The sequence below is a fragment of the Haliotis cracherodii genome, unplaced genomic scaffold, assembly GCF_022045235.1.
Source record: "Haliotis cracherodii isolate W230 unplaced genomic scaffold, xgHalCrac1.p SCAF_3, whole genome shotgun sequence".
Taxonomy (NCBI): domain Eukaryota; kingdom Metazoa; phylum Mollusca; class Gastropoda; order Lepetellida; family Haliotidae; genus Haliotis; species Haliotis cracherodii.
This window is the reverse complement of record NW_027266286.1, coordinates 73,452,196-73,468,028: the sequence shown is the minus strand read 5'-3', so window position 1 is coordinate 73,468,028 and position 15,833 is coordinate 73,452,196. Positions and strand designations below refer to the sequence as shown.

The 15,833-nt window shown below is 43.1% G+C and overlaps 1 protein-coding gene across 1 annotated transcript in view; it reads left to right on the top strand.

Moving 5' to 3' along the window:
• LOC139473795 (multidrug resistance-associated protein 1-like) overlaps nt 1-15,833 on the top strand; it is a 36,708-nt gene that overhangs the window by 1,125 nt on the left and 19,750 nt on the right. Inside the window, exons 2-15 of the mRNA XM_071256555.1 lie at nt 361-425; nt 1,603-1,740; nt 2,408-2,740; nt 3,551-3,728; nt 4,555-4,875; nt 6,896-7,033; nt 7,757-7,903; nt 8,344-8,428; nt 9,055-9,121; nt 9,629-9,755; nt 10,146-10,322; nt 11,999-12,166; nt 14,584-14,767; nt 15,450-15,513. Coding sequence (XP_071112656.1) covers nt 361-425; nt 1,603-1,740; nt 2,408-2,740; nt 3,551-3,728; nt 4,555-4,875; nt 6,896-7,033; nt 7,757-7,903; nt 8,344-8,428; nt 9,055-9,121; nt 9,629-9,755; nt 10,146-10,322; nt 11,999-12,166; nt 14,584-14,767; nt 15,450-15,513 — 2,192 coding nt within the window. The remainder of the gene's footprint in view (nt 1-360; nt 426-1,602; nt 1,741-2,407; nt 2,741-3,550; nt 3,729-4,554; nt 4,876-6,895; nt 7,034-7,756; nt 7,904-8,343; nt 8,429-9,054; nt 9,122-9,628; nt 9,756-10,145; nt 10,323-11,998; nt 12,167-14,583; nt 14,768-15,449; nt 15,514-15,833) is intronic.

Below are 15,833 nucleotides of genomic sequence, written 5' to 3'. Positions count from 1 at the left end.
AAATACTATTTATCCCCGCCTTGGAGGGAAATAAAATAAATTTCTTAGCGAGTAAATAAATCCGATTGTTTTCCTCCGCTTCGATAGCTGTTTACTATCAATGTTGAAATTGTTTTAATTCTTTAACAATGTCATATTAAAACATGTCTGTGAGATAAATCAAGTTTCATACTATAAAAAAGCAAATAATTAACAATTTCTTGAATTTCCGAATCAATCAAAGACTATAGCATTAGGATAACTAATAGAATTAATTCAAATTGCAATTTCTGACTGTGTAGCCTTAGGCTCTGTCGCTCGATATCGTAAATATAAATAAATAAATCAAGTTTGATTACAGTATATTATCTACATTATCAGTTGGCGCCATGTCCGGAGATAGCAGCCTCGAGGCTGTCCAAGATCTTCTTCCTTTGGTCTCACGGGTAAGTATGGGCACATTACAGTACATCGCGGGCAGTTATTTACATTGTTGGGATTGTAAATGAGTACTATATAATGTTGCAGCTACAGCTTCAAACCCAGGCTTGGGTAAAGGTAAGTATTTAACATGTGCTTCAACTAGGCATTCCGCATGCCCTGATACCGTGAACGATATTGCTTGATTCACTGCTGCGTATACCAACTCAAGTTCTCAATGTTAAACTACATGGCTTCTCAGTCCTATTCTATTTGTCCACACAGTTGAGGGACTTCTGCATGTTTGTTGAGAACAAAATTATTGAGGAGGTCAACCGTTCATATTTCCATGAAATGACTGATATATTGTCGATGTGACGTCCGTTAAAAGATTGTACTTGTTGTTACCCTGTCTGGCGCTCGGCATTAAGGGGCTAAAACAAGGACTGGTCGGCTCGGAGTCAGTATACTGTGTCTGAGTGGGGTATTCATGTTAAACTGCGGCATGGTATCTCAGTGAGCTAGCACTATAAATCGGCATCAGTCCGGACTAGTACAAGCAGCCACACACACATATACACGCGCATGCACGTCGCTATATAAGTGCAATAATCTTGGACGCGACGTTAAACCCAATTTCACCTCACCTCACCTCACCTCGATGTGACGTCATATTTGAACTCACGTTGCTTTCATTTCTTGACTGAAATCGAGCATTGAAATCTGATCAACGTCTGTCGCCAGTTCCCCTCTGTTAGTTGCTCTGTAGGTGACTAAATGTCTTTAGCAATTCTTCTCTCATCTATTTAGCACGCTTAGAAGTACAAAGTCCTGGTTATTTGATGAAACAAAATCAAGCTACCGAGTTTGGAAACATACCATAAAAACAGAAATATAAAGGCCGCATCCATAGGATTTATTGATTCTCTGCTTTGACAAACCAACATTTCCCAGGTATCTTGATTACGTTTGTAATCTGACAACCAATACTCCATGCTCGTCACAAGAGCCGACTTACGATACAAGGGTGGTTACAGTGTGTGACCTGGATGATTGTGTGTCATCGTGGTTCGTTACTCATGCTATCGACCACTATCTGGAATGACCCGACTTGATTGTTTACAGACGACCATAGCATAGCTGAAATATCGCCGACTGCGGCGAACATTAACAGTCTCCAGCTAACTATTGGTTGTTATCCAGGTTAGTAAAGAAGGCTAACAAGGAAATACTAACTGAAGACAACATTTGGGACCTCAACCCCAGAGAGAAGTGTCACAATGTGTGCCCAAGCTTTGAAAGAGTGCTGGCAGCAGGCAGGTTGAACCACGACGCTCGCAGGTAATGGTAGACGTCTTCAAAATGAATCCAATTTGAACTCCATGTTAACATTTAGTAGTATGACTCGCGACAATATTTAACACTGATGTATCGCATGACAATCTACAACACCAGACCTCATGTTTTGTGTTTTCTCATTTCATGGTCGTTTCGGGGCATGGGCCGCCTTTCCGTCCGAGGTGTCGCAATTCGCTGTGCAGAGTTGCGTCGCTTAGGCATGCTAGAAACCTACGTTCGTGGGTTCGAATCCCAGATTTACTCTGATTATGTTTCTAGATTTGTCAGAACTGTAACCATGCTCGCGGGTTTCATGTCGAGATTTCCGCACACATGACACCGGCACGCCGTCATATGACTGACAAAAATTGTTCTTATCTATGTAATAAGGACGTTATATGAGGTTGGTTTATAAGCCCTAAGCCTCACATAGAACAAAATTGCGTATTACTGAAATCATTCTTGTGGACATTACATAATGTGATTGAGGTATATCCACAGAAATCTGTGTCAACATAACAAATTGTTTCGCTTTGACAAGTTAGGTCAATGAGCACGGTTCTGTGACCTCATAAACCTCATTTGAGCAAAGATGTCAGGATAAGATGCGGTATTTAAATATATATTGATAATAACAATGTAGGTTTGATGAGTACCATTTCATTTTTAGATGGAAAAATGATAAGTCGAACAACATCCTTCCACAATCATCATCATCATCATCATCATCATCATCATCTAACCGTGGCTCTAACGACACTATCAGACACAGGAAAGAGAAGAAATCATCACATGGAAATGCTAGTCACGTGACGCATTTATATGACTCATCGATGACGCCATCAGGACAGGGAGTAGATCCTGCTAACACAGGGGACAGCATCACACGCCCATCTCTCAAGGTTGCCATACTGAAGACCTTTTGGAGACAATTATTCTGCGCGATGGGACTAAAGCTCCTGCAGTATTTTACATTCTGGATCACAAACCCACATTTTATGCTGTGAGTAAATGTGGGACATACCATTTAATATTCGGGACATGCATTTGTCCGTGACAACAATTAATTTGTTTGTTTGTTTATTTATATCCCTGCCCCAAAAAATGTCAAAAAGTCCAAATGAATTTCTTATATTTCATTTTGAGATGTAACATTGCAGTGGAAATGCTCGTAATTCATACAATTAGGATTGATGATAAACATTACTAGAATAATTCCGACATGGTGCATGTAGCGTGAAAAATAGGCATCTATACTAATAATAAATGCATCTATTTTCGACAACTCACATGGGCATATATGCCCACAAAAAGATTGTGATATCAGCAATATATTAAAGCCGGAAGGTAAGTTTGGTTTAAAAGGGAAAGCAACATTTGCCTGGCCTTCTACCTGAAGTGAGTGAGTGAGTATGGTTTTAAGCCGCTTTTTGCAATATTCCATCAATATCACGGCGGGGGACACCAGAAATGAGCTTCACAATTTGTTACCCATGTCGGGAATCGAACCCGGGTCTTCGGCGTGACGAGCGAACGCTTTAACTACTGGGCTATCCGACCGCCTCGCCTTTTACCTGAAGTCTGTATCAGAAGTGTTTCAATCTTCTTTATGCTCTATCGAACAAATATGGCAAATTTAAAGCCATAAAATTGGAATAGAAATTCTGTAAAACATTCCTTGCCATGTTTATACCGATATGTATTTTCATCTGAGTCTATTCAAACTTAATGTTAAAAAAATATGTGAAATCAAATAATTATCTTCTTTATAAAAAGTCATTATTTTCACAATGTGACATTATTCATATTTCAGGGTTCTCATGGACGTGGCCGATGACACTGCCTCCAGTGTATGGACGGGCGTGCTCCTTTCCACAGCGCTTCTGGTACTTCTCGTGACAGGAGGACTTTTTTTGGAACACGCCTTCTTCAACAACCAAGCGCTAGAGTTGCACCTTCGGTCATCTCTCATGACATCGGTATTCAAGAAGGTAACGGAAATGTCCCTCGATAGCCACAACCAGTCGTCTAAGGCGCAGCGAATCGCTCTGCAGAGTTGCGTACTTTGGGCACGCCAGAAACTATGATTGTGGGTCGAATCCCGGTTCGCCCCGATTATGTTTCTAGGTTTGTCAGCACCATACCCGTACTCTTGGGTTTCACCGAAGTGGTAAACGTCTGGGACCTGCATCACTGCGGGCTTTCCTCCCACATTAAGCTGACACGCCGTGATAAACTGGAATACTGTTAAAAGCGGCGTTAAACCCAACTCACTCACTCACTCCTAGGTTTCTCAGCACCATACCATGCACGTGGTTTCACCAAAGTCCAGTGGTCCTGTGCATAGCGCAGAGATCCTAATTCAGGTGAAGTTAAGCAACGTCGGTCTCGAAGGGTAGTTGGATGGGTGACCACGTTAAGCAGCTTGACTCCTAAGAGTTTCTAGGGCTTCGGTCCTGCCCCACACTGAAGCACTTGGGTGTCTCCTTAGGCAAGTGATTTTGTTCGAAATGTGGCTCTGTTCACCCAGCAGTGAGTGGGTACCCGGTAGGATGAGATGTTAATGTGGCTGTTAACCTTCTAGCGCCTCACAGGCACCTTTGGTTGTATACTCCCTAGGGAGATGAGAATGAAATTCGAGTGCTCGCTGATCCATTAAAACGGGTAATAATAGTATAGCGCTATGAGCATCCGCTTGGTGAATGGAATCTGGCGCATTATAAATGCACTTCTTCTTCTTATTATTATTATTATTATTATTATTATTATTATTATTATCATCATTATTATTATGTACAAGTTGTTGTTCCTCTCCAGGCAATGAATCTCCACTGGAGGTCAAGGAAGAAATATTCTATGGGCGAGATGACCAACTACATGTCCAGTGATGCTGAAACCATCGCCTACCACCTCGCCCATCTCACAGAAGTCATGTTCGTTCCACTCCATTTCATTGTCGTCTTCTACCAGCTGTTCAGCATCCTTGGACCATCAGCAGGCTTTGGCCTCTTCATCATGCTGCTTATAATGCCCATCAATGTGTATATCGCAGTGAGGATGCGATCTCTGTTCGATCAGAACTCTAAAAACAAGGACGAAAAGTTGAAACTTCTCAATGAGGTCCTCACGGGGATGAAGGTATTGGATATTTACTGTTTGAATGATCAAGATATAAGCATCTTCATCTTAGGAAACGTTTGCTTGAAAGACTGGTTGCTCGATAATTTCGCTTTCTATTCCCATGGTTTGGTCAGTATCTTACGAAATCTCTTCCAAAGCCGGTATCCGTGGTATTATTCCGGCCATATTATAAGCGTGTGTTTATGAATAAATATCAAATAGTGATGATACCAGATGTTCGCGAACAGGTAGGCATATCCTGCCCCACCGGTGGCACACATCACAAACACATGCAAACTTAAGCCAATTGTTCACCTGAAAACAACACTGGAACTCAGGATTCAAATCAAAGTAGGGAATTGCAAAAGGCATCAGTTTAATCACTGATACGTCAAATTTTGAAATGTCCTCCGCATGTGCACAATAACTCCTTTGCAAGCAAGCTTTACTAAGGCCTTGAATGTTGAACCCCTGATTGACCAACATTTCAGCAAGAGTTGCATGACGCTCTTAAAAATCTTCGTAGGCAGAGCATGCTTAATTGTACCTAAAAAGTTGTGTAAACAGCAAAGCCTGGAGCTGCTGAAATGTAACTACATTCTTGAAACCCCTGCTATTTCGTGTCATATATTATTAAATTCGTCAAAACATAATTACCACTGCCTCCCAACGTGTATGTTTTACATTGTTTCATGGAATGGTCATAACTTTCCAGTACTTTGATGGCGATGGATCAGTGGTTGTATAATACATGTATATAATTGGATACACATCTCCTCGAGGCAAGGAAATTAACTGACCTTAAGAGTCCAGTTTCCACCCTTACCGAGCAAGGCTGAAATTTCGCTGTGGCTATTACGAGTTAGAGGGCACGGGTGGGCCAGTCGTCTACGGCGCCGCAATTCGTTGTGCAGAGTTGCGTCCCTTGGGCACGTCAGAAACCTATTGTCAGCACCATACCCGTGCTCGTGGGTTTCACCGAAGTGGTAAACGTCTGAGAGGTGCATCACTTCGAGCTTTCCTCCAATATTAAGCTGAAACGCCGCGATATAACTGTAATAATGTTAAAACTAACTAACTCACTATTACGAGTTATGTCCCGTCTCTGTCCCCTACCGACCAATCAGATTCCACCTCTCATATGACTTGAATTTGCCTTAAAAAAAATAGCGGCGCCTAGTCAAGAGGATCTTATCGATAATAAAGATCTTTATTGTAATAAAGTACGGGATTTTGATTGGACTGTGCATGGAGTCGTCAGTCCAGCCGAATTATAATTCCATAGTTCCATAATTCCAGCCTAGTTCGGCAAGGGGGGAAACTTGACTTTTAAAGACAGTTAACTCCCTTGCCCCGGGAAGATGTGGAGAAAGAAACGGGTAATTTGGTCATAAGAATCGACGCCTCTTATCGAAAGTTGTGTCCTGGTACTTTTGTCTGACAGAGTGTCACTGTATGAGTATTAGATGTCTGTTCTAGCTCCGGCAATAATTTGTTGAAGAATCACAAAAACTGGTATATTAATATTAATGTTTTAGACATTTTCTTACCTTCAACAAATCCGACGAACAAATAAACAACTTCATCTATTTAGATTCTAGTATGTAAATTGCAGTTATTTTGGTGAAATCGTTTAATCCTTAAAATGTATAGTATAAGTATTATAAATGTATACAATACATTCACACAATATTCACGCGATCACTCATGTGACTTATTACTGCATTTATTAGCATTTCCACACCCGTAAATGGATGTAGAAGGTCGATATATGTGTAATAGGTAGAACAGGTCGTAAGCAACCCATGTGCGCCGTAAAAGGCGACTATGTTTGTAGTAAGAGGCGACTAACGGGATCGGGTGGTAAGGCTTGCTGACATGGTTGATGCATGTCATTGTATCCCAATTGCCTGGATCGATGCTCATGATGTCAATCACTTGATTGTTCTGGTCCAGGCACATATTACCATGTGTATTCTGATCTTGTAATGACAATATCTTTGGAAACAATACTCTACAAGAACGTCATCCTTCCTAGGTACTGAAGCTTTATGCCTGGGAGAAGTGCTTTGGAGACAAGCTTGATGCAGCCAGAAATAAGGAGTTGGTGGTCCTTAAGCAGCTGTTTAATACAAGGGCATTCACCGTCTTCAGCTGGAACGCTGCGCCTTTTGTGGTATGTTAACAGAGCTACTAGACAGGTATCAGTTCATACTTCCAGTTATACAGGTAGGTAACATCAGCGACGTACCCTAGTAGACACATGCGAGTGTGTTTCTACAAATATGTCATACATATAGTTAAGAAATGAAATATACCGGGGTATCATTTTTTCGTTTAGCCCCAGAATTGTTTCTGCTGGTAAACTTAAGTAATTCTAGTTTCATCAGAATTTAAGTTGCAATTATAAATTCACACCATGAAATACATGAGTGTGGCTTAAGTGAGTGAAAGAGGCTAATTTTTCGAACTTCAAATGAAAATGTAAGCATAAATCACCCAACATGCTTTTTACCGTATATTTGTAGTTTTGTCTACATTTCCTCTGAAAATAAGCTTAGACTATTGTTGAGACTCGTGTTTAAATATTAGAACAGCGCTTCCTGAAAACCTCTAAAATCATCATTTCTGGCATATTTCCTACCTATACATTTAGTGTTGCTACAAGTCCATAACACTCAATTGTCCTCATTCATATTAACTCAATGACATCTAATAACTTTGTTTTATCAATTTCTGGACGCTGTAAAGTAAATGACACCGATCCCGTGGGCCTGAAACGGCCTTCATCGTTCCTCGTCCTTGCGCGAAATCCAAAAATGGACGTCATGTGCACCCGTTGTTTAGCCCTTCCCGTTGTGAGGTTAGAGCTACTCATGATGCCTTTTCCTTTGTCTAGATTTCCATAGTGATGTTCTGTGGCTTCTTCTACTTGAATGAAGACAGTATTTTGACCCCTAAATCAGCCTTCGCCGTTGTGTCTCTCCTAAATCTACTCCGATATGCCATCAACCAAACGCCCGAAGTTATCTTCGATCTCATTAAGGTAAGAACTGGCCCCGCACTGAGTGAGTGGGTGAGTTGGCTTTAACGCCGCTTTTAACAGTATTCCAGTTATATCACGGCGTGTCAGCTTAATGTGGGAGGAAAGCCTGAAGTGATGCAGGTCTCAGACGTCTACCACTTCGGTGAAACCCACGAGCACGGGTATGGTTCTGACATAATCGGGGCGAACCGGATTCGAACCCACAATCATAGGTTTCTGTCGTGCCCAAGGGACGCAACTCTTCACAGCGAATCGTGGCGCCTTAGACGTCTGGGCCACCCGTGCCCCCGGCCCCGCAATGAAACACAGTCATGCCACATTGTATAATTGTACTTAATACGGTAAGAGTGGTACTATGAAAACTTTACTTAAACACGTCATCTAAATGTTCGCTGGGACAAACAGGAGAGAGAGGCAGTACTCACTTGTATTTGTTCCAGACTGACGTCAGCATCCAGAGACTGCAGAAGTTTTTCAGGGAAGAAGAATTTGATACAAACCCGGATAAGTGCGGAAATACGAAAGGTACATTCATGTATGCCATGGAAACTGGAAACTGTAATCTGAAAAGAAAACAATATATGAAGACAGTAGATATTTTTTGCTTTACAATGTGAATAAATTTATGTTACATTTGGAATAACGTTGGTTTGCTATGTTCACTGATAAGAGGATATAGAATATAATATTAAACCATGACATATCTTACAATGTGCTTGATGAAGACTCTATGGAATATCGACATCAGTAGAGTTAAACGTAACGTGTATATTTGAACCAAAGAGACCCTTGAAGACCCGGATTAGAACTACTGGCCTTCCAGAGTCGATGTTCATAGTAAGGGAGTGATTGAGTATGGTTTTACGCCGCTTTTAGCAATATTCCCGCAATATCACGGCTGGGGACACCAGAAATGGGCTTCACACATTGTACCCATGTCGGGAATCGAACCCGGGTCTTCGGCGTGACATGCGAACGCTTTAACCACTAGGCTACCGCCCCTTCGATGTTCATAATGTCAGCCACTGGATTGTTTGGTCCAGACTCGATTATTTACAGACAGCCGTACCATGTTGTTGAGTCGATGTTACACAACAAACAAACACACTAAACCAAAGAATATGTCAGTGTTTAGAATGTGTATTTTGCAGGTGTAGCAATAGAGATGAGAAAAGCTTCTTTCTCATGGGATGACAACCACGAGCCAACACTAAGAAAGTGAGTCACCTGTCACCAACACACGGAATTATATAGTTTATGATATCCTACATATATGCCTCATATAACTTGAGATGTACTACATATATACCTTATATAACTTGACATGTACTACATATATGCCTTATATAACTTGAGATGTACTACATATAGATCATATATTACTTGAAATGTACTACATAAGCATTATATAACTTGAGATGTACTACATATAGACCTTATATAACGTGACATGTACTACATATATACCTTATATAACTTGAGATGAACTACATATAGACCTTATTTAACTTGAAATGTACTACATAGGCATTATATAACTTGAGATGTACTACACATATACCTTATATAACTTGACATGTACAACATATAGACCTTATATAACTTGAGATGTACTACATATAAAACTTATATAACTTGAGATGTACTACACATAGAACTTATATAACTTGAGATGTGCTACATATAGGAATTATATAGCTTGAGATGTACGCTTTATCATTTCAGGATAAACATGAGCATATACGAGAATAGTTTAGTTGGCGTGGTTGGCCACGTTGGATCTGGTAAGACGTCCCTGGTCGCTGCTGTTCTTGGTGAGATTGACAAGGTGACAGGTCATCTCGGAGTGCAGGTTAGTCTGGTTTTTGTGGTGACCACTGGATTAATAATCAAAGCCTATTCCACCCTTTAGTACATAGAGCTCTTTCCTGTCCAGGGCGATTGGAACTATAGTTGTTATTGCATTTACTTGCCATGTCGAATATCCCAATATAAATACAATGTCTGAGGTCTGTTTGTGGCAGAATATGCTTGTCGTAAGCGTCAACCAGATTGGATAATGTGGTCAAGCCATGTTAGTTTGGCTGACTAACGCTCATCGTCGACGATGTCTTTGACCGTTGTTCGTTTTTTCAGTCTCTGGTTTACCAGGTCTCAACTTCATTAGATACTTGTCGCTGTGATAAAACTTGCATAATTTGTTAACTTGGTAATATTTATTGAACCATTCACTCACTCACAGGGTCGTATAGCCTATGTCCCACAACAAGCATGGATCCAGAACGACTCCTTGAAGAACAACATCTTATTTGGGAAACCGTTGGACGAAAGGCTGTACAAGAGGGTGATCCACGCCTGTGCTTTACAGCCTGATATAGATGTCCTGTCTGATGGCGACCTGACAATGATCGGAGAGAGGGTCAGTTCAAACTGTGTATTCTGTGTGTTCCCAAGCTGGTAATCAGGGCATCAACTTGAGTGGGGGGCAGAAGTAGAGAGTGTCTCTAGCCAGAGCTGTCTACTGTGTCTTGTGTATTCTATGTGTTCCCTATCTTGTCATCAGGGCATCAACTTGAGTGGGGGACAGAAGTAGAGATGGTCTCTAGCCAGGGCTGTCTACTGTGTCTTGTGTATTCTATGTGTTCCCAATCTTATTATCAGGGCATCAACTTGAGTGGGGGACAGAAGTAGAGAGTGTCTCTAGCCAGAGCTGTCTACTGTGTCTTGTGTATTCTATGTGTTCCCTATCTTGTCATCAGGGCATCAACTTGAGTGGGGGACAGAAGTAGAGAGTGTCTAGCCAGAGCCGTCTACTGTGTCTTGTGTATTCTATGTGTTCCCAATCTTATTATCAGGGCATCAACTTGAGTGGGGGACAGAAGTAGAGAGTGTCTCTAGCCTGGGCTGTCTACTGTGTCTTGTGTATTCTATGTGTTCCCTATCTTGTCATCAGGGCATCAACTTGAGTGGGGGACAGAAGTAGAGAGTGTCTCTAGCCAGAGCCGTCTACTGTGTCTTGTGTATTCTATGTGTTCCCAATCTTATTATCAGGGCATCAACTTGAGTGGGGGACAGAAGTAGAGAGTGTCTCTAGCCTGGGCTGTCTACTGTGTCTTGTGTATTCTATGTGTTCCCAATCTTATTATCAGGGCATCAACTTGAGTGGGGGACAGAAGTAGAGAGTGTCTCTAGCCAGGGCTGTCTACTGTGTCTTGTGTATTCTATGTGTTCCCAATCTTATTATCAGGGCATCAACTTGAGTGGGGGACAGAAGCAGAGAGTGTCTCTAGCCAGAGCTGTCTACTGTGTCTTGTGTATTCTATGTGTTCCCTATCTTGTCATCAGGGCATCAACTTGAGTGGGGGACAGAAGTAGAGAGTGTCTAGCCAGAGCCGTCTACTGTGTCTTGTGTATTCTATGATTTCCCTATCTTGTCATCAGGGCATCAACTTGAGTGGGGGCAGAAGAGAGTGTCTAGCCAGAGCCGTCTACTGTGTCTTGTGTATTCTATGATTTCCCTATCTTGTCATCAGGGCATCAACTTGAGTGGGGACAGAAGAGAGTGTCTAGCCAGAGCCGTCTACTGTGTCTTGTGTATTCTATGTCTTCCCTATCTTGGCATCAGGGCATCAACTTGAGTGGGAGCAGAAGAGAGTGTCTAGCCAGAGCTGTCTACTGTGTCTAGTGTATTCTATGTCTTCCCTATCTTGTCATCAGGGCATCAACTTGAGTGAGGGCAGAAGAGAGTGTCTAGCCAGAGCCGTCTACTGTGTCTTGCGTATTCTATGTCTTCCCTATCTTGTCATCAGGGCATCAACTTGAGTGGGGGACAGAAGCAGAGAGTGTCTCTAGCCAGAGCCGTCTACTGTGTCTTGTGTATTCTATGTCTTCCCTATCTTGCCATCAGGGCATCATCTTGAGTGGGGGACAGAAGCAGAGTTTCTCAGGGCAGAGCTGTCTACTGTGTCTTGTGTATTCTATGTCTTCCCTATCTTGTCATCAGGGCATCAACTTGAGTGGGGGCAGAAGAGAGTGTCTAGCCAGAGCCGTCTACTGTGTCTTGTGTATTCTATGTCTTCCCTATCTTGTCATCAGGGCATCAACTTGAGTGGGGGACAAAAGCAGAGAGTTTCTCTAGCCAGAGCTGTCTACAACGACGCCGACATTTACCTCTTTGACGACCCCCTCAGCGCTGTGGACAGCCACGTGGGCAAACACATCTTTGACAACGTGATAGGTGCTGGCAGCATGTTACGGAACAAGGTAGTTTCCATGGAGGATCCAGTAATGTCTAATCACGTTAATTCTAATAGGGGGTATCTGTATGAAACGCCACTGGACCTCCTACAAAGACAGTTAATTCTACCAGATAATGAACTACTGATGAAAAGAAAGAATGCATCGACTTGGACCGCTTATAAAAATATCGAGTAAATGTACACATGTCATTTGGAATGTATTTTGAAGTTCAATCATTTATGGTACAGCAAGCCAAACGATAATGTTATGGCACTCGGGATGAATGAATAAGAAGCTATCAATTACATCATCGGGCTTAAATGTCGCTTCACAAAACAGATGATGAAAATTTGATAACAATTGAAAGCTTCAGTAAGGGCAATAATGTCTTGTGTATCCTCCTCGGGCGTCCAGACAGGCCTGGAAACAAACGTATGATCGATGATGTAAGCCTTCTGATGACTAATTGGGGTCCAACTCCTCCAATAAAGTAGGCTCCAGCTGTTGTACCTTGCTCGGCAGGTGTGGATGTTGTACGTTGCTCGGGAGGTTTGGATGTTGTACGTTGCTCGGCAGGTTCCAGCTGTTGCTCGGCAGGTTTGGATGTTGTACGTTGCTCGGCAGGTTCCAGCTGTTGCTCGGCAGGTGTGGATGTTGTACGTTGCTCGGCAGGTGTGGATGTTGTACGTTGCTCGGCAGGTTCGGATGTTGTACGGTGGTCGGCAGGTTCCAGCTGTTGTACGTTGCTCGGCAGGTGTGGATGTTGTACGTTGTTCGGCAGGTGTGGATGTTGTACCTTGCTCGGCAGGTTCGGATGTTGTACGTTGCTCGGCAGGTTTGGATGTTGTACGTTGCTCGGCAGGTTCGGATGTTGTACGTTGCTCGGCAGGTCCAGCTGTTGTACGTTGCTCGGCAGGTCCAGCTGTTGTACGTTGCTCGGCAGGTGTGGATGTTGTACGTTGCTCGGCAGGTGTGGATTTTGTACCTTGCTCGGCAGGTTCGGATGTTGTACGATGGTCGGCAGGTCCAGCTGTTGTACCTTGCTCGGCAGGTTTGGATGTTGTACGTTGCTCTGCAGGTGTGGATGTTGTACGGTGGTCGGCAGGTTCCAGCTGTTGTACGTTGCTCAGCAGGTCCAGCTGTTGTACGTTGCTCAGCAGGTCCAGCTGTTGTACGTTGCTCAGCAGGTCCAGCTGTTGTACGTTGCTCGGCAGGTGTGGATGCTGTGCGTTGCTCTGCAGGTGTGGATGTTGTACGTTGCTCGGCAGGTGTGGATGTTGTACGTTGCTCTGCAGGTGTGGATGTTGTACGTTGCTCGGCAGGTGTGGATGCTGTACGGTGGTCGGCAGGTTCGGATGTTGTACGGTGGTCGGCAGGTCCAGCTGTTGTACGTTGCTCGGCAGGTGTGGATGATGTACGTTGCTCGGCAGGTGTGGATGTTGTACCTTGCTCGGCAGGTTTGGATGTTGTACGTTGCTCGGCAGGTGTGGATGTTGTACCTTGCTCGGCAGGTTCGGATGTTGTACGTTGCTCAGCAGGTGTGGATGTTGTACGTTGCTCGACAGGTTACAGCTGTTGTACGTTGCTCAGCAGGTCCAGCTGTTGTACGTTGCTCGGCAGGTGTGGATGTTGTACGTTGCTCAGCAGGTCCAGCTGTTGTACGTTGCTCAGCAGGTGTGGATGTTGTACGTTGCTCGGCAGGTTACAGCTGTTGTACGTTGCTCAGCAGGTCCAGCTGTTGTACGTTGCTCGGCAGGTGTGGATGTTGTACGTTGCTCGGCAGGTGTGGATGTTGTACGTTGCTCGGCAGGTCCAGATGTTGTACGTTGCTCGGCAGGTTCGGATGTTGTACGTTGCTCGGCAGGTCCAGCTGTTGTACGTTGCTCGGCAGGTGTGGATGTTGTACGTTGCTCGGCAGGTTACAGCTGCTGTGACGAGCATTGGTATGATGCTGACAAACATAGAAACATAATTAGAGTGGAACGGGATTCGAACTCACCATCATAGGTGTCTGGAGCTCCTTAGGGACTCTACGTAGTGAATTGCGACGCCTTATACGACTGGGCCAGCCGATACCCCCTAGTGGTACCTCACAACGTGTGTTACATGACTGGAGCTCAAGTGTTAGAGCATCTGCCCGGAGAGCGGAAGGTTGGGGATTCGAACCCCGGCCGCGTCATACCAAAAGACTTCACCTCACCTCACCTCATCTCACCCCACTTCACCTCACCTCACCACACCTCACCTCATCTCACCTCACCCCACCTCACCTCACCTCACCTCTAGCTACCTTTAGCTACTAAAACCATACACCCGCATCGGACGGCGATGAAACAATGATATCGAAATGTTCTCCAAATGCGCACCTTGAACGCAAACACATGAAATGTGTGCAACATAGTGAGTTAAATCGTTGTATTCATAACTTGTTGTCTACACAGACACGAATCTTGGTGACGCACAACGTCCGATATCTACCTGGCGTTGACAACATCATCGTCCTTGAGAGGGGCACGGTGGCACAGACAGGGTCTTTCCGCGACCTTCTCAACAGCGAGGGGGCGTTTACCCAGGTTCTCAAGTCGTGTCTGGCAGAGTACGAGGACAATAGAGAGGGTATCGAAGGTAAACTACCATACGTGTATTTCTCTATGTCTTGCTCCGATAGTGAACAACTGGTTTGAGGCTGGGGAATGACAGTAAATTGTTTTCAAAGATGCCAAAGAAACGTATAAGCGTAAGTCTTTTTATGTATTTGTCTTATATTTTACAAACATGCAATGGTTGATAATGTAACACTCTTATATTGAACAACGGATGTGGTTAATATTATCACCAGAAGATTGATTAACCTTTTCGACTTCAACATGACAATCAACCTTAACGCGAATATGTCTCAATGGATACAAGCCGGTCATATCTTAGTATATATTAATCACCACATCTGTAGTTGTTTTTTGCACAATATTTACCCTAAGAGAAAGCATTCTTAGGCGTTTTTTCTGTCTTAATTAAGTCGTTTAACAGGAGAAAAGGGCTGGCCATTATAATGTTTGAGTGAATGTTGAATGTTGTTTAACACTACATATAAAAGTAATATTACGACAGGCTGTAAGTAATTGAATCTGCGCAAAACAATCCAATGACTGAAAATGTGCCGTCACACCATGACTAGAATTCTTTGAAATGTTCTGACATTTACGCAACATCGGGTTCGTGTTTTCATACATAAGTCAGGTTGATACCCATCTTGAAATAGTTACAAAACTACATACTGAACTGAAAACTGAACATTCTTTTTCAACAGATCTGGCAACTGACGATGATGATTTATCAAATCAATTGAAAAGTAAACTAAAGAGGCTGAAAAGGTTTGTAAAATTACCTCTCGTTATCTGTGGTGGTGGTAATCATACATGTTATCATAGCAAATGGTAATCAGGCAGCTTTGGGTTGTATACTCCCCAGGGAGCTGACAATGAAAATCGAGTGCTCACTGATCCATTGCCCGGGGTAATACTAGTGTAGCGCTATGAGCAAACACTTGGTGAATGGAATCTGGCGCATTATAAATGCACTTATTATTATTTTTATCTTCACTGAAAATACTCGGTGAATGTTTGATACTGTAGTTCACATAGTTTAATCTTAATAGACACCCGATCTTAGTAATTAATCTGGGGGCACGGGT